Here is a 22,228-nt window from a genome sequence, read left to right as displayed (position 1 = left end):
ATATAAGTGTCTATAACAATCTTTATGGATATAAAATCTTGAATAGTTGAATAGTTGCGTCAACTTGTTCTGGCAGTCATTTAAATCATAATGTTTATATTCCATAAATTTTACTATAATAATTTACAACATTATTAATATACTTTCTGAAGATATATGTACATAGATAAATCATATTTAGCGCGTTCAGAGTTCTTAAAGCTCACGCTACAGGGAGCCACGGGTACCATCTAGCAATATTAAGGTGTTTCATTCCTTTCTTACATGTCAGATGTTAATGCTAGAATACAGTTTATTATTTGTACATATCACAGAGGTATACATATACACTGTGGGTTAGAAAAGAAGTGGTTAAGGTGTTGGAAAGACGTTGCAAATACGCTCATCAAATTTTTGGCAATAAAACATGTATGCTCTTGAAGATGGTGAGAATTTAATTGCGTATGCTCTTGTGTATAACGTTTCTGTGAATGTAGAAAGAAATTAAATAATATTATGCAATTAAATGATACTGATATAGTTTTTATAGTTTCCATTATATTTGTTGCTCATTTAAATGTTCTTTTATGTACACATTATAAAATTATTAATTCCAATGATTGCCAAAATGAGTGATTAAATTTACTTTTATTTAGATCAATATGACGATGAGGATGCCGAAGAGATTTCATCAAAACTTTGGCAAGAAGCATGCTGGATTGTTATTAATGCTTATTTTGATGAGAAAGGTCTTGTACGACAACAACTTGACAGTTTTGATGAATTCATTGAAATGTCTGTTCAAAGAATCGTTGAAGATTCACCCCAAATTGATTTACAAGCAGAGGCACAACATACTTCTGGTGAAATAGAAAATCCAGTTAGACATTTATTGAAATTTGAGCAGATTTACTTATCTAAACCTACTCATTGGGAGAAAGATGGTGCTCCATCTCCTATGATGCCTAATGAGGCAAGACTTCGAAATTTAACATATTCAGCACCATTATATGTTGATATAACTAAAACAATTGTAAAAGATGGAGAAGATCCTATTGAAACACAGCATCAGAAAACATTTATAGGAAAAATTCCAATTATGTTGAGGTCAAAATATTGTTTACTTGCTGGTTTATCTGATCGTGACTTAACAGAATTAAACGAATGTCCATTAGATCCTGGAGGTTATTTTATTATTAATGGGTCAGAAAAAGTACTTATTGCACAGGAAAAGATGGCAACAAATACAGTTTATGTTTTCAGTATGAAAGATGGTAAATATGCGTATAAATCAGAAATTAGATCTTGCTTAGAACATAGTTCACGTCCCACATCTACATTGTGGATTAACATGATGGCAAAAAGTGGGGCTAGTATCAAAAAATCTGCCATAGGACAACGTATTATCGCAATTATACCATATATTAAACAAGAAATTCCTATTATGATTGTGTTTAGAGCACTTGGATTTGTAGCTGATCGTGATATTTTAGAACATATCATATATGATTTTGATGATCCTGAAATGATGGAAATGGTGAAACCTTCTTTAGATGAAGCTTTTGTAATACAAGAACAAAACGTTGCTTTGAATTTCATTGGTACTAGAGGTGCAAGACCTGGAGTAACAAAAGAAAAACGTATTAAATATGCCAGGGAAATATTACAGAAAGAAATGCTTCCACATGTAGGCATAAGTGATTTCTGTGAAACTAAAAAAGCATACTTCCTTGGTTATATGGTACATAGATTACTCTCAGCATCTCTTGGCAGAAGGGAGTTAGATGATCGAGATCACTACGGCAATAAAAGATTGGATTTAGCCGGTCCATTATTGGCATTTTTATTTAGAGGATTATTTAAAAATTTGATGAAAGAAGTACGATTGTATGCACAGAAATTTATAGACAGAGGGAAGGACTTCAACCTTGAGCTTGCTATAAAAACTAAAATTATTACAGATGGTTTAAGATATTCACTTGCAACAGGTAATTGGGGAGATCAAAAGAAAGCTCATCAAGCTAGAGCTGGTGTATCACAAGTATTAAACAGATTGACATTTGCATCAACGCTATCTCATTTAAGGAGAGTAAATTCTCCAATTGGAAGAGACGGAAAACTAGCTAAACCTCGTCAGTTACATAATACCCTGTGGGGTATGCTATGTCCAGCAGAAACCCCTGAAGGTGCTGCTGTAGGTTTGGTAAAAAATTTGGCATTAATGGCTTATATCAGTGTTGGATCTCAACCTTCTCCGATTCTTGAATTCTTGGAAGAATGGTCTATGGAAAATTTAGAAGAAATTGCACCAAGTGCAATAGCTGATGCAACAAAAATATTTGTAAATGGTTGTTGGGTTGGTATTCATAGAGATCCAGATCAGTTAATGGCTACTTTGCGTAAATTGAGAAGACAGATGGACATCATTGTATCTGAAGTGTCTATGATCAGAGATATTAGAGATCGTGAAATCAGGATATATACAGATGCAGGAAGAATTAGTAGGCCTTTATTAATTGTAGAAGGGCAAAACCTTTTGTTAAAGAAAAGACATATTGATATGTTGAAGGAACGAGATTACAATAATGATGGATGGCAAGAATTAGTTGGTAGTGGTGTTGTTGAGTATATTGATACTTTAGAAGAAGAAACTGTTATGATTGCTATGTCACCTGAGGATCTGAGACAGGAAAAAGAATATGCTTATTGTACAACATATACACATTGTGAAATTCATCCAGCAATGATTTTGGGAGTCTGTGCATCGATCATTCCATTCCCTGATCATAATCAGAGTCCAAGAAATACTTACCAAAGTGCTATGGGTAAACAAGCTATGGGAGTATACATTACAAATTTCCATGTTCGAATGGATACCTTGGCACATGTGCTATATTATCCTCATAAACCTTTAGTTACAACAAGATCCATGGAATACCTTAGATTTCGTGAATTACCGGCTGGAATTAATAGTATAGTTGCTATATTGTGTTACACCGGTTACAATCAAGAAGACAGTGTTATTTTGAATGCTAGTGCTGTTGAAAGAGGATTCTTCCGATCTGTATTTTACAGATCTTACAAAGATTCTGAATCTAAGCGAATCGGCGATCAAGAAGAACAATTTGAAAAACCTACACGACAGACGTGTCAAGGGATGCGTAACGCTATTTATGATAAATTGGATGATGATGGAATTATTGCTCCTGGAATTCGAGTATCTGGAGATGATGTAGTTATAGGTAAAACTATTACTCTGCCAGAAGCTGATGATGAGGTATGTAACATTATATTAAATAAATTTTGTTTATTATGTACACTAATATTTTACATATATTTATAGTTGGATAGTACAACAAAACGCTTTACAAAACGGGATGCTTCAACCTTCTTACGTAACAGTGAAACTGGTATAGTAGATCAAGTGATGTTGACTTTAAATAGTGAAGGATATAAATTCTGTAAAATACGAGTACGTAGCGTTCGTATACCACAAATTGGTGATAAGTTCGCTTCACGTCACGGACAAAAGGGTACTTGTGGAATTCAGTATAGACAAGAAGATATGCCATTTTCATGTGAAGGACTTACACCAGACATAATAATTAATCCTCACGCTATTCCATCACGTATGACCATTGGTCACTTGATTGAATGTATCCAGGGAAAAGTGTCAGCTAATAAAGGTAATAAAATGATTACTTAAAAAGCAGAAAGCAGATATGATACTACTGCAATATATTATTTGATAGGTGAAATTGGTGATGCTACGCCGTTTAATGATGCTGTAAATGTACAAAAAATTTCTACACTTTTGCAAGAATATGGATATCAATTAAGAGGAAATGAAGTTATGTACAATGGTCACACAGGCCGCAAGATAAACGCTCAAGTATTTTTAGGTCCAACTTATTATCAGCGTTTGAAGCACATGGTAGACGATAAAATTCACAGCAGAGCTCGAGGTCCGGTACAAATTTTAGTCAGACAACCTATGGAAGGTAGAGCAAGGTAAATCATACTATTTATTTTTTTCTTAGTGGTAACTTCAAGTTACATATCTTTATACTAATATGTAATCTGCAGAGATGGTGGTTTGCGATTTGGTGAAATGGAACGTGATTGCCAGATTTCCCATGGAGCTGCACAATTTTTAAGAGAACGTTTATTTGAAGTCTCAGATCCGTATCGGATACACATATGTAATTTCTGTGGTTTAATTGCAATAGCAAATTTAAGAAATAATACATTTGAATGTAAGGGATGTAAAAACAAAACACAAATTTCTCAAGTTAGATTACCGTATGCAGCCAAGTTACTTTTCCAAGAACTTATGGCAATGAATATCGCACCTCGATTAATGGTAGCATAAACATTGATATATTTATTATCCTAGTATTACGTACTTTATATTTTAACATCGTAATCAAATAAACGGGTTTAATATAATAAACATTAAACTTTGTATCGACATAATTCATACGATTTGTATAATACGTTTTATTTAAAATTGTAAAAAGAAAAGTATATTACCCTATATATCGAACATATGGGCATGTAAAATAAGTCAGTTTAATTTACAAATAAATCTTATATTTTGGAAAACACATTTATTTGAAAATATTAAATACATACGTACATACTAAAACTTATACAATGTGATTGTAACTTATTAAAATTTAAAATTACATACGTGTATAGAATTCAGTTTTAAAATGTACTTTGGCTAACATAATTTATTAATTTTTTAATAAAATTCTTTCAGGAGTATTTAAATATTAAGTGAATAATATACAGAAATTACTTCGTTAATTTCAGTAATTACATATTATTTTTTGTTATATTGTTTTATATTTAAATAGGTTGTATAAGACATACATCTAAAATGCAAAACCTTGCCCTACATACTGGGCAAGTGCATTTAGAAGACAACCATGTTTCAGGTGCATTTTCATCCTGTCTTGATGCAAACCTGTAACAAATATTTTTGCTTAAAAAAAATATAATGCACTATTATGTACATCACTTTATTTATTTTTATAGAATATTAACCATTTTGCCATGCAATCTATGCACCACATTGGACGGCAGTAACACATCATGCAGTCTTCTGAATTCCCACTTCCTATGCCAGTGCTACATTGTTTTTGTAACTTTACATTTGATGTAACTTGCATACAACCTATACATTGGCCTAATTCCTTGAAATATTTTATAAATAACTACTTAGCAAATATCATAAAATATTAAATTTATAGAAAAGTAGTACCTCAGCACATGCATAAAGTGGATTTTCTTGTACTTGGTCTTTAAAACTGTCAATAAACTTATCAAGTAATGTTTTATGAAATGTGATATTTTGTAATATAGTAATAGGACGTGAAACTTTATCTTGCAAATTTTTAAAATCCAATGCATTCAATCTTATGTCAAAAGACTGTGCTCCTGTTCTTGTAGACTTGACCTGTTTAAAATATTTTAATTAATATGGAGAGATAGTCAGGAAAAATAGACTTAGAAGATATGAAATATACCTCAATATTAATGAATTGAACTTCTCCTCTTGTTACAGGTGACATTTCATGAGTATCACTTTTGTTAACTATCAAAACTGCATCACTCTGATGTGCAACCAATACCTTATAAGGCATAATTTTAATTATCCAATTATCTGTTGCCACTATGGATGTTATACTGTTTGTAGTAATTATTATTTTATCTATTCTAAAACAAAATTACAGCTGTTTAGATTCTTTTTCAATGTAAGGTATATAAATATAATTTTAAATTTAATGTATAACCTTCGGTATTCTATGTTGATATCAGAAGCTACTGTAGTCCATGCTACATTGTTGTTATTATTACCATTAGAATAAACTGCAAGATTTTGTGCTATGGGATGTTTATTCCAATTATTCATTGACCATATTAGAATTTTATACAAGGTATATAGAGGCAGAAGTACAGTACAAATAATAAACATTAGCCATGTATGTTCTTGGCCAACATTTACATGACCAAACAGAATTAACCCAAGGGTATAACCTGAAGAAAAGAAAAAGTTATTTTAGTTTATGCATATCAATAACATCTAAGTAATAAGAAATATGAATATATTTACCAAAGGGAAGCATAGAATGTACAAACAATGTAACTACACTCCTTTTTATATGATATTGTATAAAAAATTCATTTTCACTACCTAACCAAGTTGAAAATATATCTTTTATGGTTAGTCCAGCTGAAATAAATTCTGTTGGTGGATATATAATACATCCTGAGATTAAAATATAAAACAAGGTGTAAAAGAAAAACGCAGACATGTTTGAAAAAATATTGTTCCAACTATGTATTTTCACTTTTTTTACCTGACCATCTGAAAAAGTTTTACATAAACATTTGACATCTTATGTTTTATACTGTTAAACTGTGTTGAACTGAGTAAAGTTCCACAGTCAACATAAGGTGGATTCGTGTCCACTATATTTTATTTTATACATAGATATAAAAAAACATATATTTTATCAATTCTTAAATGATTTTTTGAAATTTTTATTTTTATTGAATGATTAAAAGACAAAAATTACATATTGTTAAAATACAAATAAAGACAAGTAATAGTAATTGTTATTCAAGTAAAACGATGTTAAATGAATGCAAAATGCAATTTTATCAATAACAAACAATATTTATTACAATTTTCATATATACAGAACAATTTGGGTCAAAGACCCGGTTCAGCTGTTGAATTGTTAAGTTCTTTGTTTGATTAATGAAATAACAGATTATATATTTATGATGCATCCTTATGAACATGATCATCTTTTAAAATGATTTTAATCTTTATAACGTTACTTTACTATATAAAAACTGCAGAAAGGTCTGCAATTTTATAGTCTATCTTCATTTTAGAAGTAATCTGTTAAGAAAAGGACTGAAACCCTATATAATATTAATGAAAATCAGCCTATCATTAATTCTATATTTTGGATACAAATATATAGTTGATAGTTTATGACAGTTCACAGAATCCGCAGTATTTGATCTGTTAATATTGTTATAGCCATATAATTATTTATGATGATACTAACAATTATTAAATAAAAATGACTTATGTGGTTTCACATTAAAACAATATGATAAGTACAATTATTTTCATGGCCTTAAATGTTGTAAGTATTCTTCAATTTACAGTTTTATCATTTATATACATATATGTAGGATTTGTTTATTGTTTAAAAATGTAATGTATTAATGTTATGGTTTTATTTGGAATGCTTATTTTATTTATATAATGTAATATACATATTTATATTTTAAGTCAATCCATCAAATATTTACAATGTTTTTTTATAAATTTATGTTTCTTAGGTAAGAGCCTATAGTTTTTAATCATGAGAGCTACTCTATTACTTTTAATTTTAATTCAAGCAAGAGGAAAATTAACTCAAACATGTCCAAAGTATTGTACATGTAAAGTTGGTGCACAAGCAGAATGGTTACGTGTTAAATGCAGCAATGATTTGCAGGATATTAAAGATATTAATATTGATAGTGTCAGTGTGGAATTGGTACAATTGTAAGATTATTATGTGGTCACTGTTTATTTCATAATGAAACAATATCCATTTTTGTATTAAAATGTCTTTGTTATAGGGATTTAAGCAAAAACAACATTTATGCCATTGAAATTAATATATTTAAAAATTTGACAAATCTCAGACGTTTGAATTTATCACAAAATGACATAACATCAATTGGTGAAGGTTGTTTTAATGGTCTTGGAAATTTAGAAAGATTGTAAGAATATTAATATTATCAGTTTTTATGTCATTTATTAATGTTCACATATTAATGTTCTACATATATATTTAATTATAGGGATTTAAGTAAAAATCAGATTTCAAAAGTAGATGCTTACACATTTAGAAAATTGCCAAACTTGAAAAGACTGTAAGTTTATGATGTGTGTAAAATGCATTGTTACATATTCTTGTATGCTTGTTTTACTTTATATGTTGTTTGTTTGATTGTTAGTGATTTATCAGGAAACAACATAACTGCAGTGAGACCATCATTATTTCATGATTTGCTGATTTTAGAGCGCTTGTAAGTGAGTTTCTAATTTTAATTTTTAATTTATCTTATTGCATATGTTTTGCTGAGCAGCAATACTTTAATTAATTATACATGTAAAAAGATTTTGATTTAACAAAAATTTTATAGGAAATTGAATGATAATAAGTTAACAACTTTAAAGGAAGGTACTTTTTATGGTCTCAAGTCCTTAAAACAATTGTAAGTAAAATATATAATAGAATGTAAATATATAGGAAATTTTGATTATATAAATTTCAATTTATGTTCTAGAGATTTATCTAATAATCCATGGAGATGTGACTGTGAATTATACTGGCTTAGTAATTGGATCCATAATAGCTCCATTAAATTAAAGTAATGTATTAGCTCAATACAAAACTCAAATTTCTTCTTATCATTTATAAAATATTTTTCCAATGTTACAGTCCTGCTCCTAAATGTGCATCACCTACAAATGTTAAAGGCCAATTTATAAAGAAATTAAGATATTCAGAAAGTTTCCAGTGCCAATGGTTATCTCCTACAATTGAACTTCGACCGGTTCACAATCAAGTAGTATTTGTAGGAGATTCTATAACTTTAAAATGTAGAGCGCCTAGTATTACAGAAGATAAAAATGCAAAATTGAGTTGGTTATGGTATCCTAATACTACTACTGAAATTATGGATTTAAACGAATTTACAGATCCACAGAAAAGTTTATCCAATATTAAAGTTGATAATAGATATCTTACAGACAGTGGTATAGTGGACAGGTACAGCAATGTTCAATTTAACTTATGATTTTTACACGCTTATATATAGTAATATGTTTTTTTTCTTCTGATAGTTCACTTAGTATTGTCCCAGTTAAAGAAGAACACAATGGACAGTGGAATTGTTTCTTAGTTTCTGTAAATGGTAATAGATCAAAAGCGATCAGTATAATTGTTATTTCTGATAAAACCCGTTATTGCCCTTTAGCAGGTAAATTGCATTATACATTTAACATTGCAATATAATTACGTAACAAATTATATAATTATGTTACAGTGACTAAAAATAATAAAGGTGTTTATACATGGCCAAGAACTGTAGTAGGATGGAAAGCAGAATTACCATGCGAGGGCAACCATTTAAGTTTAATGCAAATACCTTTAAAAGCTTCCTATCAATGTAATATTACAGGATATTGGGAAGATTTGAACACAGACTTGTGTCCTTACATATCACACACAACAAAAAGTTTAGAACAGTTTTCTAAAGTTAATCTATCACTTACGAAAGTTAGTTTAATAGAAACGGCAAAGAAATTCAAAAATTATACAGAAAATGCTGTACAAATAACCGATCCTGTTGAAATCAATTTTATAACGCAAACTATAGAAAATTATTTAAATTTTATAACTGAAGAAAAAGAGCTTGGTGCCATATTAATTGATGTTATTGATACAGTAATTAATGTACCAAAAAGTATCTTAAGCAGAGCTGAAATTTCTTTTAAATCTTGTACCAGACTAATTAAAAGTGTAGAAAAAGTTGTAGAATTTAGTCCGTCTATACAATTTTATAAAAAAGACATAGCTTTAGAAGAATTCAGAGTTAAACGTGGTAGTTTTACAGGGCTAATATGCACATGGTATTCCAATAATGATCCAGAAATAAAATTTTTACAATGTACTACAAATAATAGAACATCTCCTATTGATATAAAAGATAGAACAATTGAAGCCTCAATACATTTGCCTGCATCCTTATTACAACATTCACAAGAAGCTGTCATTCATCAGTTAATGATTTCTATGTACAGTAATAATAGATTATTTCCTAACACAATTAACAATAATAATATGGATATTACATCATGTATTATTGGAAGTAAATTATGTATGTAACAATAAATAATATAAGGAATGCACGTTAATAATGAAAAGAAATAATATACAATTTAAAATTTAATTTCAGTTGGAATCTCAGTACAAAATTTAACTGAACCAGTATACATCATGTTAAGGCTTCCTTTGTATTATTATACTGGGAAAAAACTGCTACCAGTCGTTTGGGACGAAACGTTAAATGAATCTGGTGGTTGGACAAGTGAGGGTTGTTATTTAAGAAATATATTAAACAATTTAATAATATTTCATTGTAATAGATTGGGATATTATGGACTTTTACAAGATACATCTTCACTTGATCCAAATGGTAACAGGTATGTATTTAATAAATTTTATATACGTGGATTTCTATTTTTTTAATATCTTTGTATTTTTAGCCTAACCGGAGCAAAGTTTAAATATTCAAATCCTGCAATATATATTGGAAGTATTGCAGCAATAATATGCCTAATAATTATTTCTATTACATATATTATCTGTTATACATCAATCAATATGCCTAAGAAAGCAAAACATTGTGTCATTAATACTTGGTTTGCCATGGCCTTGTTATCATTTTTTTATAGCATTGGTATTTATCAAACCGAAAATATAAAAATTTGTCAAGGTGTTGGTCTTACTCTTCATTACTTGTCTCTGTGTTCGTTGTTATGGATGGCAGTATTTGCAAGGTAATAATTTTTCATATTTTCTAAGCTCAACTTTAAATTTCATGAATTATGTAAAACAGTAATATTAAAAATTTGTTACGTTTGCAGCAATATGTACAAAAGGTTTTCTAAGCCAGATCTTGAAGATATTCCAGACAGTGAACTTCAAGATCAACCAATACCCAAACCATTACTAGGTCTTTATTTAGTTGGTTGGGGTATAGCTATGATTATTTGTGGTATATCCGGTGCAATAAATTTGCAAGAATATGCTGGATATTCATATTGCTTTCTCACATCTGGTCCTGCTCTGGTTGCTGTTTTTGTTCCAGCTGGCATTCTAATTATATATTTGATTGTTTTTCATTTACTTATTAAATGTGCAATTCAAAGTGTTGATACAAACGCCCAATTATCAGAGGGTACACAAGCTACAGAAAATATGGATTTAGAATTATTAGAATCAAATACAAATCCATCCACAGACAAGAATAGTGTTCACAGTGCACAAACAGTTTTGACTGATGTTGAAGATTCAGAACATTCTCAGATAACACAATTAAAAGGTCAGATTATTATGTTAATTTTATATTTGCTGTCATGGATTACTGCCGCTGCAGCTATCACGAGACCGTTAAATTCATATATTCCATTTGATGAAACTATATTTTCTGCTCTATACTCACTTTTCTCAAGTTCACTTGGTATTTTTGTATTTATCTTTTACGGAATTGCACGAAATGATGTTAGGTCGCAATGGTTGAAAATGCGTTGTTGGCTCCAGAAACGAAAACACCGATGTTGTAGAACAAGAAGCATTTCTGATGCAAACCCTGTAATTCCAACACATTCTTTAGTACAAAATTTTGTACCACCATTGTCTAATTCTCAAGCTACCCAAGTAACATCTGACTCAAATTCTGTTGGATCATCAAGATATACTAACAGATCACAAAATTGTAATGCATTTAAATTCGCAGATATTCAAGAAGGTGTACCTGTTGATAGAAAAATGACAAATATGAATTTAGTTGTATTACATCGGCAGCAATACAGATCTGATAATTCTGTCACAACATATATTGAACCAACTTGTGTAGAAATGTTTTACAACCCTCACCAAAGTGGAGTTGCTAGAAAATTTTTTCGAAAGCAACGTCGTCATACAAAAAATAATAATTTTGGTAATAGAAAGCAAGGCGATGGTGGTGCTTTGAGCGATGCTCGTAGTTGCATTTCTGTGCCACAAGCTATTACAAAATTAGAAAGTAATATAAATCAAACTATTTTAAGCACTAGTGCAAAAGTCAATAATACGAATATTCATGTTGAACTAAATCCAATAAATGATATTAAGAATGTTAACATTCTCTCAGATAGTGGTGGGAGCATGTCAGATGAAAAGAGTGTTACAATGAGATTTATTATTGGTCAAGAAGGTCTTCTTCAAAATGTAAGGAGGTATAACAATAACTGTAGATTACATGATCCTATAAGTGTTAACACAGTGTCGAACTCTCCAAGGAATAATTACAAAAAAATAGAAATAGTAAATACAATTTTACAAGATTCAGATATAGACATTAAAACTGATGAAGAAAAATATTTACAAAGTGTTTCACAGCAATGCAGTTTAGAATATAGTTCTGAAATAGAATCTATTACTCAGATGGCTAGTGAAAAGAGTGATCATAATTTGCCAGAAATTTGTGAGATTGTAGAAACTGTAGAAGAAGAAAATTTTGTAATAAAAAAGGATTGTCAAAGTGTAAATGAATTTCATAACATTGAAGAACAACAGTCTGACAGAAAATTAAAGTGGTTGACTCATTCAAATAGCATGTATTGCCTTCCAGTGGATACTGCCAAACGATTAAGAAATAATTATTGTAATTCAATGAATGATATCGCATCTTTTACCAGTTCAAAGAATTGTGACTATTTGAAACTATCATTTACAGACTTGCAAAGTATTAAAAGCTTGAATTTGTATGATAGAAGTTGCCTATCACAAAGGTCACTTAACAAATCTGATACATGTTTTTCTAAGATAAACAGCGGAACTAATGATAATTCGAATAACTTAATACGAAGAAAAACATATATTAGCTCTTCAATGAATATTGACTGTGCCTCTAATATGTGCAGTAAACAAAAGACTGTTAATTCTATGACTGATATTACATTACTTATGCCTCACTCTTGCAGTATTGTAAAAAGTTTTGACTCTAACAAAGAAGTAGAAAATGTAAACAAAAATACAAACGTAGGCAGCATACAATATGAAGTCAGTAAAATATATTTAAGTAATCCAAATACTTATTCACAAGTAGTAAAAAAAGAAACGAGCGTTTAATCTAGTTTTACTTGCATGCAATACATAATGTATTTGTATATTAGTCAAGATTTCATTCGAAATATGCATAGAAATAATTTCTGATAATATTTGCATTTTTATTACATCTAGAAAACTAATCGTCTTCTTCTGCCTTATTATTGTTTTTACAAAAAATAGTTCCTATAAATAACAGAAATTACTCATTTTATAAAAGTATTGTATCTGTGCTAATCTTTTCTACTGTTTGATGAGTATCAAAAATTTTCAATACATTTTTATTTGTACAGAAATGTAAAATGATAATTAAACTGTTTACAAAATATGTATTTATTAAAAAAAAAAAATGTACATAATTAATACAAACGAATTCTATATTTTTGAAGATGTCACATAAAATTCATTTTTTTTTTGTTGTATTAATTGTGTATATTATGTCTATATAGGAAGATGTTCAAAATTTATGTAGTTATAATTTAAACAGTCGCTTTCATTAACAATTGCTTTATTCATAATTTTTCATTGTTCTTATCAGTTTTCTGTATAATAAATCTAATATCATTTTTTAGTAATAGTAATTTGTAATCACTGTCTATATAATGTACAAAATATGATATATTTTTTTTTTAATAACACTTTTCATAATACTTTAATATTTCTTTTGGAACTGTGAAGTACATTTTTTCTAAGACTGAATATTTTATTAAATAAACCAAAATTATATTAAATTTATTATACAATTAATATTTACTTTATACATTTGAAACACTATTCAAAGATCATACTTATATATATATATATCTACACCACATATAGTTGTATTATACAAGAACATCACATTTTTATAAAATGTTTTGTTTATGTTTATAGGGTTTATGAATAATTTTTTTATAAAATGTGAGATCAATATTAGATGAAGTTTTATACATAGGATGACATACAGTTTATACATTTAATCCCTTTAATATGTTTGTATCCTGTATTTTAATACCTGATTTATTTTCTTTTTAAGTAAATGTAAAAAATAGAGAGGGCAAATAAATTCATCAATCCAATAAATTATAATCATTTTAATTCTCAAGGTTGATAAAATGATCATTTTAGTGGCTAATGAAGCATCACTTTTTATTAGTTCAACCAATCCTTGGGATTTTTTAATATTTCAAGAAGTTTTGCTTCCTTTGAATCAGGTTCTGGATCATGCATATATTGCCACTTTGCAGATAAAGGTAAAGACATTAATATACTTTCATATCGTGCACCAGGAGTATATAAACCAAACTTTGTACCACGATCGTATATTAAATTAAATTCAACATATCTTCCTCTACGTAATAATTGCCATTGTCTTTCAGCATAGCCATACCCATCATTTTTATGCCTTTCAACTAAGGGAATGTAAGAAGGAATGACAGCTTCTGCACAAGATTTTACAAATTGAAATGCTTCATCTTGACTTGGGGTATCAACATCATCAAAAAAGATACCACCTACTCCTCTACATTCTCCTCTGTGATTAATGAAAAAGTATTTATCACACCATTTTTTATATTTTGGGTAATAAGATGGATCATGTTTATCACATGCATCTTTTAAAGTACCATGAAAATGTTTTACATCATCTTCATTTAGATAATAAGGTGTGAGATCAGTGCCACCTCCAAACCACCACTGAATTGAACCATCTTCATTTTGTACTTCAAAGTAGCGGTAATTGAAATGTATGGTTGGAACCATAGGATTGCGTGGATGAATAACTGCGCTAACCCCAGCTGCAAAGAATGGCACAGATTCTTGTTGCATTTTCTTTCCACGTGCTCTCATTTGTTGTACTGCAGCTGGTGACAATTCACCGGTAACAACAGATACATTTACACCAGCTTTTTCAAAAACAACTCCATCCTCTAAAACACAACTAATTCCTCCACCACCTTCTTTTCTAAACCATCTATCAACTCTAAAACGACAATTTGGATCTTCTAAAGCTTCTAAAGCTTTACAAAAATCTCCCTGAGTTTTCATTACTAATAATTCCATCTTTTTCCTCATATCATTTTTCTTCTTCAGTTCATTAATATCAGTAATTGGTTCTGCCATGAATTGCTTAATATTTAATTCATTTTGGGCTGCAAAAACTGTCATATTTGAAATGCTGTAAACTATGATACTAGTAAAAATACCAGTACCAAAGTTTTTTAAAGTTTTAATCCTATTTTGAGCTACATTATGCTTATGAAAAAAATATCGCATAGATGCACAGTTCTTTAATAATACTCGAACAGCCATGATTACCTGTAATTATTATTACAAAATTATTACATAATAACGTAATAGTAATAAATATATAAGTTCTAATATTTAATAAATTACCAACAATGCACGCCCGTTCTCAAGTTGAAAGTGATTGTGTGTTAATACAAAATAGATCGTTTTTTTGAATAATTATAGAATCAACCAATAAGAATTTCAATTTTCTGTGTATACAATACAAATTCCTCTTCTGTTATATTTGTTAGAAAAATAAAAATGTGTAAATAATTCGTGTTTTATATATGTATTTAACAATAATGTATAGAAGAGAATATTTGATAGGTTAATTAACTCTCAGTATGTAATAATATATATATTTATATAAATAGTTTAATTTATTAATATTTTCTAAAATGTGGTTTACTAAGAACTGTAATCAGTTTCTTAAATATGAACGATTTTGTATGCGAATGTTGGTATGTTATTAGTTCATATAATTTAAACATGTAAACATATTTTATAATAATCCACTAATTAAATGTAAATAATTTTTATTGCAGATTAGAAAACGATCACAAGATGCCACAAATACAACACAAAGTATTCCAGAACCAGAATACAATATAAACTTTTTATGTAATCCATCAAATCGAGATACCATTTATAACAATATAATTGCAAGAAAGGGTGTTGGAGATATTGACAAAGTTCTTGAACTTTCCCAGAAACCAGAATTAAAAGATTCATTTTTACATGAATTAAGTAAAATACCAAATCAAACACATCCAACAGTTTTATCTTATGACAAAGAACCACATTTACTGAAAGAATGTGGACATAAACCAGAATTTGATTTTGAACCAAAAGAATTTTCAACGCTAACTAAAGATTTGAAGTTACTTAAAAGTGAAACCTTAGGTCCTTTGATAGGACACAGAGGATATATACTTGTAGGAGATTTAGCAGATTTAGAAGAAGCATTAGTTCATTATACTGTAAAATATGTAATGAAGCTTGGTTTCAAACTTATATCGGTACCTGATATTATTCCTACTAGAATTATAGAAAGATGTGGATTAATAACAGATAATGGAAGAACTCTTACATACAGTTTAACTCCTTCTTATGATGATGATTATAGTTTATCTGGAACAGCAGAAATGTCATTAGCTTATAAAGTAATGAATACTACATTTAGTACAGATGATTTACCATTAAGAATGGCTGCTGTAAGCAGGTGTTTCAGAGCAGAAATATCTCATAAAGCAGAACAAAGAGGAATATATAGGTAATGCTTAATTCCATTTATTACTAGTATAATAATATATTGAAACTGTATCTAATATTCAGTTTGGTTTATACATGTTAAGGGTTCATCAGTTTACAAAAGTTGAAATGTTTGTATGTTCTGAACAAGAAAAATCTACAGAAGAATTTCAGAAACTTCAAGAAATTCAAGAAAATTTATTTACTTCTTTAAATTTACATTTTCAAGTAATTGATATGCCACCTCATGATTTGGGAGCTCCAGCCTACAGGTTTGTAGAATAATATACATATTCAATTAAAGTTGTATTACAAATTTTACATTTTTCAGAAAAGTTGATATGGAAGGCTGGATGCCTGGAAGAAAATTATATGGGGAATTATCTAGTTGTAGTAATTGTACAGATTATCAGTCGCGTCGTCTCAATATAAAATATAAAACAAAAAGCGGAGAATTGTTACATGTTCATACTTTAAATGCAACTGCTTGTGCGATACCTCGTACGCTAATTGCACTTTGTGAAACACATCAAACAAAGCACCACCGCATTAAAGTCCCTGAAATTTTACTGCCTTATATGAAAGGAAAAGAGCTTATCAGAAAACAACTAATTCCAGATATGAGAAATTATAAGACTACGATATGAACTTAATAAACAAAAAGTCGTTGTGTAATCACAGTAAGTGTAATTATTGCTCATTTATAATTAATGTATGTATTCATTTTAATTGATTCAACTAAAATTATTTTAGTTTTGATTATTGTTTATTTCGAAATTTTATTTATATAATTAAAAGTTATATTATACATAATTATTAATATATTATAGGAAATTAGGATTTATAAAAACTTCAAATATTAAACACCACCTGACAATATATTTTCTAAAAACTAATACAATATTATCATACAAAGAATAGGGGTCTGAAAATTATACGTACACAGAGATAAAGATCTTTTCTTCAATAACTTGTTATTCTGTATATATTTTGTAGCGGTGTTATAAAAATGTAACACAAAATATTTCTTCTTAAAGTAATACAATTTAAAGACATTGCAAATTTACAATTTATCTCCCACGCTAATCGGATGTTAATGTAATGTTGTTTCTTGTTTATTAACAATTAAAAAATTTTATGTATTTGTCCTGATATATTGTTTCTCATAATAATACAAATTCATTTTTAAAAATTTCTATTTATCAGTACAATCCAATTTCAGTTCATATTTTGATCCATTTTAAAAATGATGGATAAAATCCAAACGTATTAATTTCATAATAATGATGCTTATATTATTCTGAAAAAGTAAAAAAAACTATAAAGTTAAAAACAAAGCAATGAAACATTATACAAACATACTTTTATGCTTTTAATCTTCGTCTTCTCCTGATTCAGATTCTTCTTCTGCATTCTGTAACCACTCAACAAATTTTTTCATTTGATCCAAAAACAGCATTTTTCCTTTCACAGAATGACCTTCCTTATACCATTTTAAAATCACTTCTTCGGATATTACATCCGCTAAAATAATAATATATTAATAATAACAGAATGAAAAATTATTACAAAATATATCGTACAATTCGATGTAACATACTTTTATAAAATAGTAGAACAATTTTTTGGAAGACTTTCATGAAATTCATATTTTCGTAACAAAATTCCTGGACCTTGAGAATAAGCGCGAGTTCAGATCTGGCAGTGGTTGTAAAAGCATCGAACAATGGAGTATATACTTTTAAGTGTTTCAGTGCTTGATCAGCTACTAGCTCTTCCTTCTTATTCCATTCAGCTTGACCCATTACAACAACCCAAATCTACAAATAATTTTGAATAATTATTCTTCTATTAATTCTAGTCTTATAAATATTGATAACACTCTAAATAATAATAAGGAAAATAAGAATATCAAAAATAAAATTACCAAACCAATAACTTCATGCTCAGGAATACTACTCCTTTGTGCCATTTCTTTGAGATCTAATATAATATCTTTCATAGGACGACTATCAACCAAATCGTCCAATAATAACTGCTGTAAATCTCGTTTTGCTTCTTGACTTGCTTGAGCTTTATGTAACTTCACAATGTCCGCGAGACCAACAGTCTCAAACACAGATCGAAAATATTCTTCTGTTCGTTTGTTCGGTGGTACAAATTCCATTAACCTGTATATTAATAAAACAATAAGAATGATACAAAAATTCCATATAAATTTAATAATTAGTATAGTAAAACGTGAAATGTTCTTCATACCTTCCTTCAATATTGCCTTTTTTCAAAGCAGTCATTAAACTAGATAAACCCTTCTCTTGTCTCCAAGTAACAAAGACTTCTAATAAAAAGTCTAATGCTAAGTTATCTTTGACAAGATGTTCATTGATTAAGACTGAAAGTACAGTAGGTGGAACAGAACCATTAGAAATCCATAGAGCTGTCATTCTAGCTAATTTTATTCTTTCCTTGGGAGAAAACCCCTTCATAAAAACCAATACTTTTTTCATTTCTTCTTCAAACATTTTTTCCAAATATTTATAGCGTCTCATAAGTTTGATAAAAACCTGCAAATAAAACAATATTGATTGATTAGCAGTGTATAAAAATTCAACTATAATATTTCTAAATATATATAAAATGTATTACTTGTTCAAAATTTCGCATAGATTCCATATCTTCTGGTTGTTCAAAAACACAAGCAGTAGTTCTAACTGGTTTGTCACCATCTTGAGCAATAGAACCGCCTGGGATCAGAAGCCCTCCAGCTATTAAGATGTCAAACAGGTCCTCCCCATATCGGCGGTAATCTAATTTAGAGCCAGCTGCATCCAAGTACTTTGAAATTGCATCTAAGTCGTTACCAGCCTTTTCCAAACCAAGTAAAATGGCATCCCGAAATCCCATCGGATCATACTTTTCTTTTTCATCTAAAAAAAGTTATTGAATGAGTATTTAAAAAGTGCTCAGTATAAAATCTATATTTCTTGAAACATACCTCTCTTTCTGGTCTTTATACGTTGACCTGATAATATTGGTTTTTCTATTTTTTGACTCATACAATACCCTTCTGTAATTAAAAAATTTTCAAGTAGTATTATATTCAAGAATACTGATATTTGAAATATAAGAATCAATTTGCAATATGTATTTTTATAATTTATACAATATTTCTTTTATAGGTATAATTATTTGTTATATGTTAATCAATTTAATTTTTTATTTTTAGAAACTGCTTTTAATGTAAAATATCAATTAAAAGAAGGAAAAGTGAAAAATCAAACAAAAGTACACGACCATAATGACCATAATGTGCTTGGCATTTGACTCCAAATCTGTTGGCACTTCTTTGACAAATGGCGACTTTCGTTAGACATATTATGTTACACGAAAATTTGTAATCATAAATTACTTTGTAACGAAGATTATTATTTTAAGTATATATAAAAGATGTGTATTTTATGTACTATATTATTTCTAAGGTTAAGGTCACGCAATGAGACCACGATGGCTGAAATCTATAAAAAAGTTGAATTGCTTGCAATGATCAGGTTAACCCGGAAGCACAGAAGCATTAGCCAAAAAATTGCGATTTTTATTTATTAACTTACTTAAATGCACGTACAACTGTAGAACTACCCCTTTTCAGGCGTATAAGGGCAATACGAAATATCTCAAAGAGGATTTTGAGTACTTGAGGTCAGCGAATCTGAAGAGAATCAACCTGAGGAGAAGCCACAATTGACAGGGAATAGATAGGATACTCGAATTTGCATTTCGTAACGCGTTTTTAACGCCATCTAAATAGCAAAAGCCAGTGATTATAGATCCAACAAGACTGGGCATGCCTTTGTTACCGAGGGGTCATGATTTTTTGGGAGCTCAGGCACCCCCAGGTCAAGTTAGGTTTATATGTACAGAGCACAACCGGTTGACAGTCGCACATCTCGCAGGGGCATGCATGGACATCAGAAGGACCAATTTTGATTCCTTTTGATTCTATTTTTTAGAAATCAGTTAAAATCAGTGATAATTATTTAACGAACTTATACTCACTTCATGTGTCTTGGTAATTCCTTAAAACCTTACAAATCGAAGAATAAACTGTAACAGTTGCATATGTTATTACTGCATTTATAACATTCAATAACTGTTTGATCTTTAATAAATTATTATAAAAATAATATACATAACAATCAAACTTATATTATAACAGAATAATTTCTCTTCAACATCGTGTAAAAGATAAATAATTAATAAAAGTTTGCAGGATATTCACTCGTAAAACTTATAAAAATAACAAATTTCAATTAAGAAATAACAATTTAATTAATAAATTACCGTAAAATTAAAAATTATACAAAAATAAATTGTAATAATAATAATTTAACAAAATTATACAAGGTATCTACACATAAAGGTAATAAAAATAATATATTTCTATAGTTATAATAATAATTCAGTTAATAAACAATTGTAAAATAAAAAACGTAATGAAATAAATTTTAGTAAAATAGTTAAACAAAATTTTGCAATATATCCACGCGAAAATGTAAAAAGATAGAAAGTTTTAATAGATATAATAATAATTTAGTTAATAAACAATTGTAAAATGAAAAATTATAATTAAATAAATTTTAATAGAATAATGTATAATTCGAGTAGCAGCAACTGGCCGCAGCGGTGATCAAGCGGAACGTCACGCTTGATCGCGCACCGCTATTGTCTCGCGCCAACCGTTCGACCTCGAGCGAGGTCGAATCTAGTCAGTCTTATCGCGGCCGCCGAAGAGTGCGGATCTACCTGTCAAACGTAGACAGGTACGCGTACACGTGTGAATCATTGGAGCGTATATTCAGCTATGGATTACCTACAGTGATAGTGCAGGTGCTTAGTGTTTTTTACCATGTGTTTGTGCATACCTACTGGGATTTTTTAACACGTTTTATGGTGTGGTTCCCCATGTACCTGCATGTGTATTACTGTGTTCCCTTATGTGATTGGGTATACATATACGGATATATTAGTGGGTTTTATGGTGTGATTATTTACGTGTTTCGACATAATTTTGCAAATATTCTATGGAGTTTTATGGTGTTGGTCCCTATGTGTTTTGACCTGTATTTATGGATTTATTAATGTTTTATGGTGTGGTTATTCTCGTGTTATTTTACATGATTATTTTTTAATTTGCTCTTTTATTAAAATATTTATAAAATTATAAATGATTGTTTATTGCATGTTTGCATGAATGAATTTGAATATGTTAACTGTAATATATCAAAACAAGCTACGAATTGAGTTCCTTAATCGTTTGTTATATTTTTGCTTTCAGAAGAGTGTTTTGACCACTGAGGGTACCATCTTCTTTGACTGAGGGTACCATCTTCAATCGTGGGTCAATCAAACTCTGAGGGACGTTACGAGTGCAGGGATGCAAGTCAACGATCGGTGAGTCGCATGCTTTAAAATTCCTCCGGCTCCCATCATGTCGTAGGACGAATGGTCCGAAGCGACACGGGAATTGGTTGTAATTTTTATTTTTTGAGCGAGCATAGTGACGCACAAATATCATTATATAATATATACAATGAGATTTGTGCAAAAATGTTTCTATATTTTATGTCTTAGTTCAGGATAGGGTTTTCTTGTACATATTTACATATATAGATTTCGAGTTTAAAAATGTAGAGAAGTCGGATGACCCTCCGACTTCACAATACACTTTCTTTTTTATATGTACAAGAATTTATTTCGCGATGAGCGGATTTCAA

At 29.4% G+C, this 22,228-nt stretch overlaps 6 protein-coding genes across 9 annotated transcripts; 3 read left to right on the top strand and 3 right to left on the bottom strand.

The window, feature by feature from the left end:
- The first annotated feature begins 269 nt into the window (after window positions 1-269).
- On the top strand, window positions 270-4,592 carry RpII140 (RNA polymerase II subunit RpII140). Its single transcript, XM_034323995.2, has 5 exons — window positions 270-425; window positions 636-3,256; window positions 3,323-3,665; window positions 3,732-3,990; window positions 4,066-4,592. Exons 1-5 carry the CDS (start codon window positions 407-409, stop codon window positions 4,349-4,351), a joined length of 3,528 nt encoding a protein of 1,175 aa, XP_034179886.1. The 5' UTR covers window positions 270-406; the 3' UTR covers window positions 4,352-4,592.
- An 85-nt stretch (window positions 4,593-4,677) lies between these two features.
- On the bottom strand, window positions 4,678-6,504 carry LOC117604174 (E3 ubiquitin-protein ligase TM129). 2 transcript variants are annotated; one of them, XM_034324003.2, is made up of 7 exons: window positions 6,348-6,497; window positions 6,101-6,256; window positions 5,781-6,024; window positions 5,514-5,703; window positions 5,249-5,443; window positions 5,032-5,180; window positions 4,680-4,951 (listed from the first exon to the last, which is right to left on the bottom strand). In XM_034324003.2, the coding sequence occupies exons 2-7, from the start codon at window positions 6,111-6,113 to the stop codon at window positions 4,834-4,836; spliced, it is 909 nt and encodes a 302-aa protein (XP_034179894.1). In that variant the 5' UTR covers window positions 6,114-6,256; window positions 6,348-6,497; the 3' UTR covers window positions 4,680-4,833. The 2 variants fall into 2 exon arrangements, with proteins under 2 accessions (XP_034179893.1, XP_034179894.1); XM_034324002.2 differs by having other exon boundaries at window positions 4,678-4,951; window positions 6,101-6,504.
- A 373-nt stretch (window positions 6,505-6,877) lies between these two features.
- Remo (Remoulade) lies at window positions 6,878-13,152 on the top strand. Of its 2 annotated transcripts, none has more exons than XM_034323994.2 (13): window positions 6,878-7,151; window positions 7,351-7,558; window positions 7,636-7,779; window positions 7,861-7,932; window positions 8,017-8,088; window positions 8,206-8,277; window positions 8,350-8,433; window positions 8,505-8,834; window positions 8,909-9,045; window positions 9,112-9,303; window positions 10,024-10,270; window positions 10,334-10,627; window positions 10,715-13,152. In XM_034323994.2, the coding sequence occupies exons 2-13, from the start codon at window positions 7,374-7,376 to the stop codon at window positions 12,960-12,962; spliced, it is 4,077 nt and encodes a 1,358-aa protein (XP_034179885.2). In that variant the 5' UTR covers window positions 6,878-7,151; window positions 7,351-7,373; the 3' UTR covers window positions 12,963-13,152. The 2 variants fall into 2 exon arrangements, with proteins under 2 accessions (XP_034179885.2, XP_034179883.2); XM_034323992.2 differs by having other exon boundaries at window positions 6,879-7,151; window positions 9,112-9,945; window positions 10,715-13,151.
- A 590-nt stretch (window positions 13,153-13,742) lies between these two features.
- Coprox (oxygen-dependent coproporphyrinogen-III oxidase) lies at window positions 13,743-15,454 on the bottom strand. Of its 2 annotated transcripts, none has more exons than XM_034324000.2 (2): window positions 15,316-15,440; window positions 13,743-15,233 (listed from the first exon to the last, which is right to left on the bottom strand). In XM_034324000.2, exon 2 carries the CDS (start codon window positions 15,225-15,227, stop codon window positions 14,070-14,072), a length of 1,158 nt encoding a protein of 385 aa, XP_034179891.1. In that variant the 5' UTR covers window positions 15,228-15,233; window positions 15,316-15,440; the 3' UTR covers window positions 13,743-14,069. The 2 variants fall into 2 exon arrangements, with proteins under 2 accessions (XP_034179891.1, XP_034179890.1); XM_034323999.2 differs by having other exon boundaries at window positions 13,745-15,233; window positions 15,312-15,454.
- On the top strand, window positions 15,455-17,960 carry SerRS-m (Seryl-tRNA synthetase, mitochondrial). Its single transcript, XM_034323996.2, has 5 exons — window positions 15,455-15,667; window positions 15,752-16,479; window positions 16,562-16,729; window positions 16,789-17,137; window positions 17,288-17,960. Exons 1-4 carry the CDS (start codon window positions 15,605-15,607, stop codon window positions 17,102-17,104), a joined length of 1,275 nt encoding a protein of 424 aa, XP_034179887.2. The 5' UTR covers window positions 15,455-15,604; the 3' UTR covers window positions 17,105-17,137; window positions 17,288-17,960.
- On the bottom strand, window positions 17,820-20,227 carry kra (basic leucine zipper and W2 domain-containing protein kra). Its single transcript, XM_034323998.2, has 7 exons — window positions 20,066-20,227; window positions 19,453-19,524; window positions 19,104-19,384; window positions 18,717-19,021; window positions 18,385-18,628; window positions 18,058-18,277; window positions 17,820-17,981 (listed from the first exon to the last, which is right to left on the bottom strand). Exons 2-7 carry the CDS (start codon window positions 19,511-19,513, stop codon window positions 17,830-17,832), a joined length of 1,263 nt encoding a protein of 420 aa, XP_034179889.1. The 5' UTR covers window positions 19,514-19,524; window positions 20,066-20,227; the 3' UTR covers window positions 17,820-17,829.
- Window positions 20,228-22,228: the final 2,001 nt, after the last annotated feature.

This window comes from Osmia lignaria, chromosome 11, assembly GCF_051020975.1.
Source record: "Osmia lignaria lignaria isolate PbOS001 chromosome 11, iyOsmLign1, whole genome shotgun sequence".
NCBI lineage: Eukaryota > Metazoa > Arthropoda > Insecta > Hymenoptera > Megachilidae > Osmia > Osmia lignaria.
The sequence above is the reverse complement of the archived record's forward strand: the minus strand, read 5'-3'. Positions and strand labels throughout refer to the sequence as shown.

Excerpts from the sequence above, each read along its gene's own strand:
- RpII140 (XM_034323995.2), top strand. Across the intron at positions 3,257-3,322 it reads TGCCAGAAGCTGATGATGAG|TTGGATAGTACAACAAAACG; the intron begins GTATGTAACATT and ends ATATATTTATAG. Across the intron at positions 3,666-3,731 it reads AAAAGTGTCAGCTAATAAAG|GTGAAATTGGTGATGCTACG; the intron begins GTAATAAAATGA and ends ATTATTTGATAG.
- LOC117604174 (XM_034324002.2), bottom strand. The coding sequence starts at position 6,302 with ATGTCTGCGTTTTTCTTTTACACCTTGTTTTATATTTTAATCTCAGGA. Across the intron at positions 5,704-5,780 it reads ATCAACATAGAATACCGAAG|AATAGATAAAATAATAATTA; the intron begins GTTATACATTAA and ends ATTTTGTTTTAG. Across the intron at positions 5,444-5,513 it reads TTCAATTCATTAATATTGAG|GTCAAGTCTACAAGAACAGG; the intron begins GTATATTTCATA and ends TATTTTAAACAG.
- Remo (XM_034323992.2), top strand. The coding sequence starts at position 7,374 with ATGAGAGCTACTCTATTACTTTTAATTTTAATTCAAGCAAGAGGAAAA. Across the intron at positions 7,559-7,635 it reads AGTGTGGAATTGGTACAATT|GGATTTAAGCAAAAACAACA; the intron begins GTAAGATTATTA and ends TCTTTGTTATAG. Across the intron at positions 9,046-9,111 it reads CCGTTATTGCCCTTTAGCAG|TGACTAAAAATAATAAAGGT; the intron begins GTAAATTGCATT and ends ATTATGTTACAG.
- Coprox (XM_034323999.2), bottom strand. The coding sequence starts at position 15,227 with ATGGCTGTTCGAGTATTATTAAAGAACTGTGCATCTATGCGATATTTT.
- SerRS-m (XM_034323996.2), top strand. The coding sequence starts at position 15,605 with ATGTGGTTTACTAAGAACTGTAATCAGTTTCTTAAATATGAACGATTT. Across the intron at positions 15,668-15,751 it reads GATTTTGTATGCGAATGTTG|ATTAGAAAACGATCACAAGA; the intron begins GTATGTTATTAG and ends TTTTTATTGCAG. Across the intron at positions 16,480-16,561 it reads GAACAAAGAGGAATATATAG|GGTTCATCAGTTTACAAAAG; the intron begins GTAATGCTTAAT and ends ATACATGTTAAG.
- kra (XM_034323998.2), bottom strand. The coding sequence starts at position 19,513 with ATGAGTCAAAAAATAGAAAAACCAATATTATCAGGTCAACGTATAAAG. Across the intron at positions 19,385-19,452 it reads TATAAAGACCAGAAAGAGAG|ATGAAAAAGAAAAGTATGAT; the intron begins GTATGTTTCAAG and ends AACTTTTTTTAG. Across the intron at positions 18,629-18,716 it reads AAAGGCAATATTGAAGGAAG|GTTAATGGAATTTGTACCAC; the intron begins GTATGAAGAACA and ends ATTAATATACAG.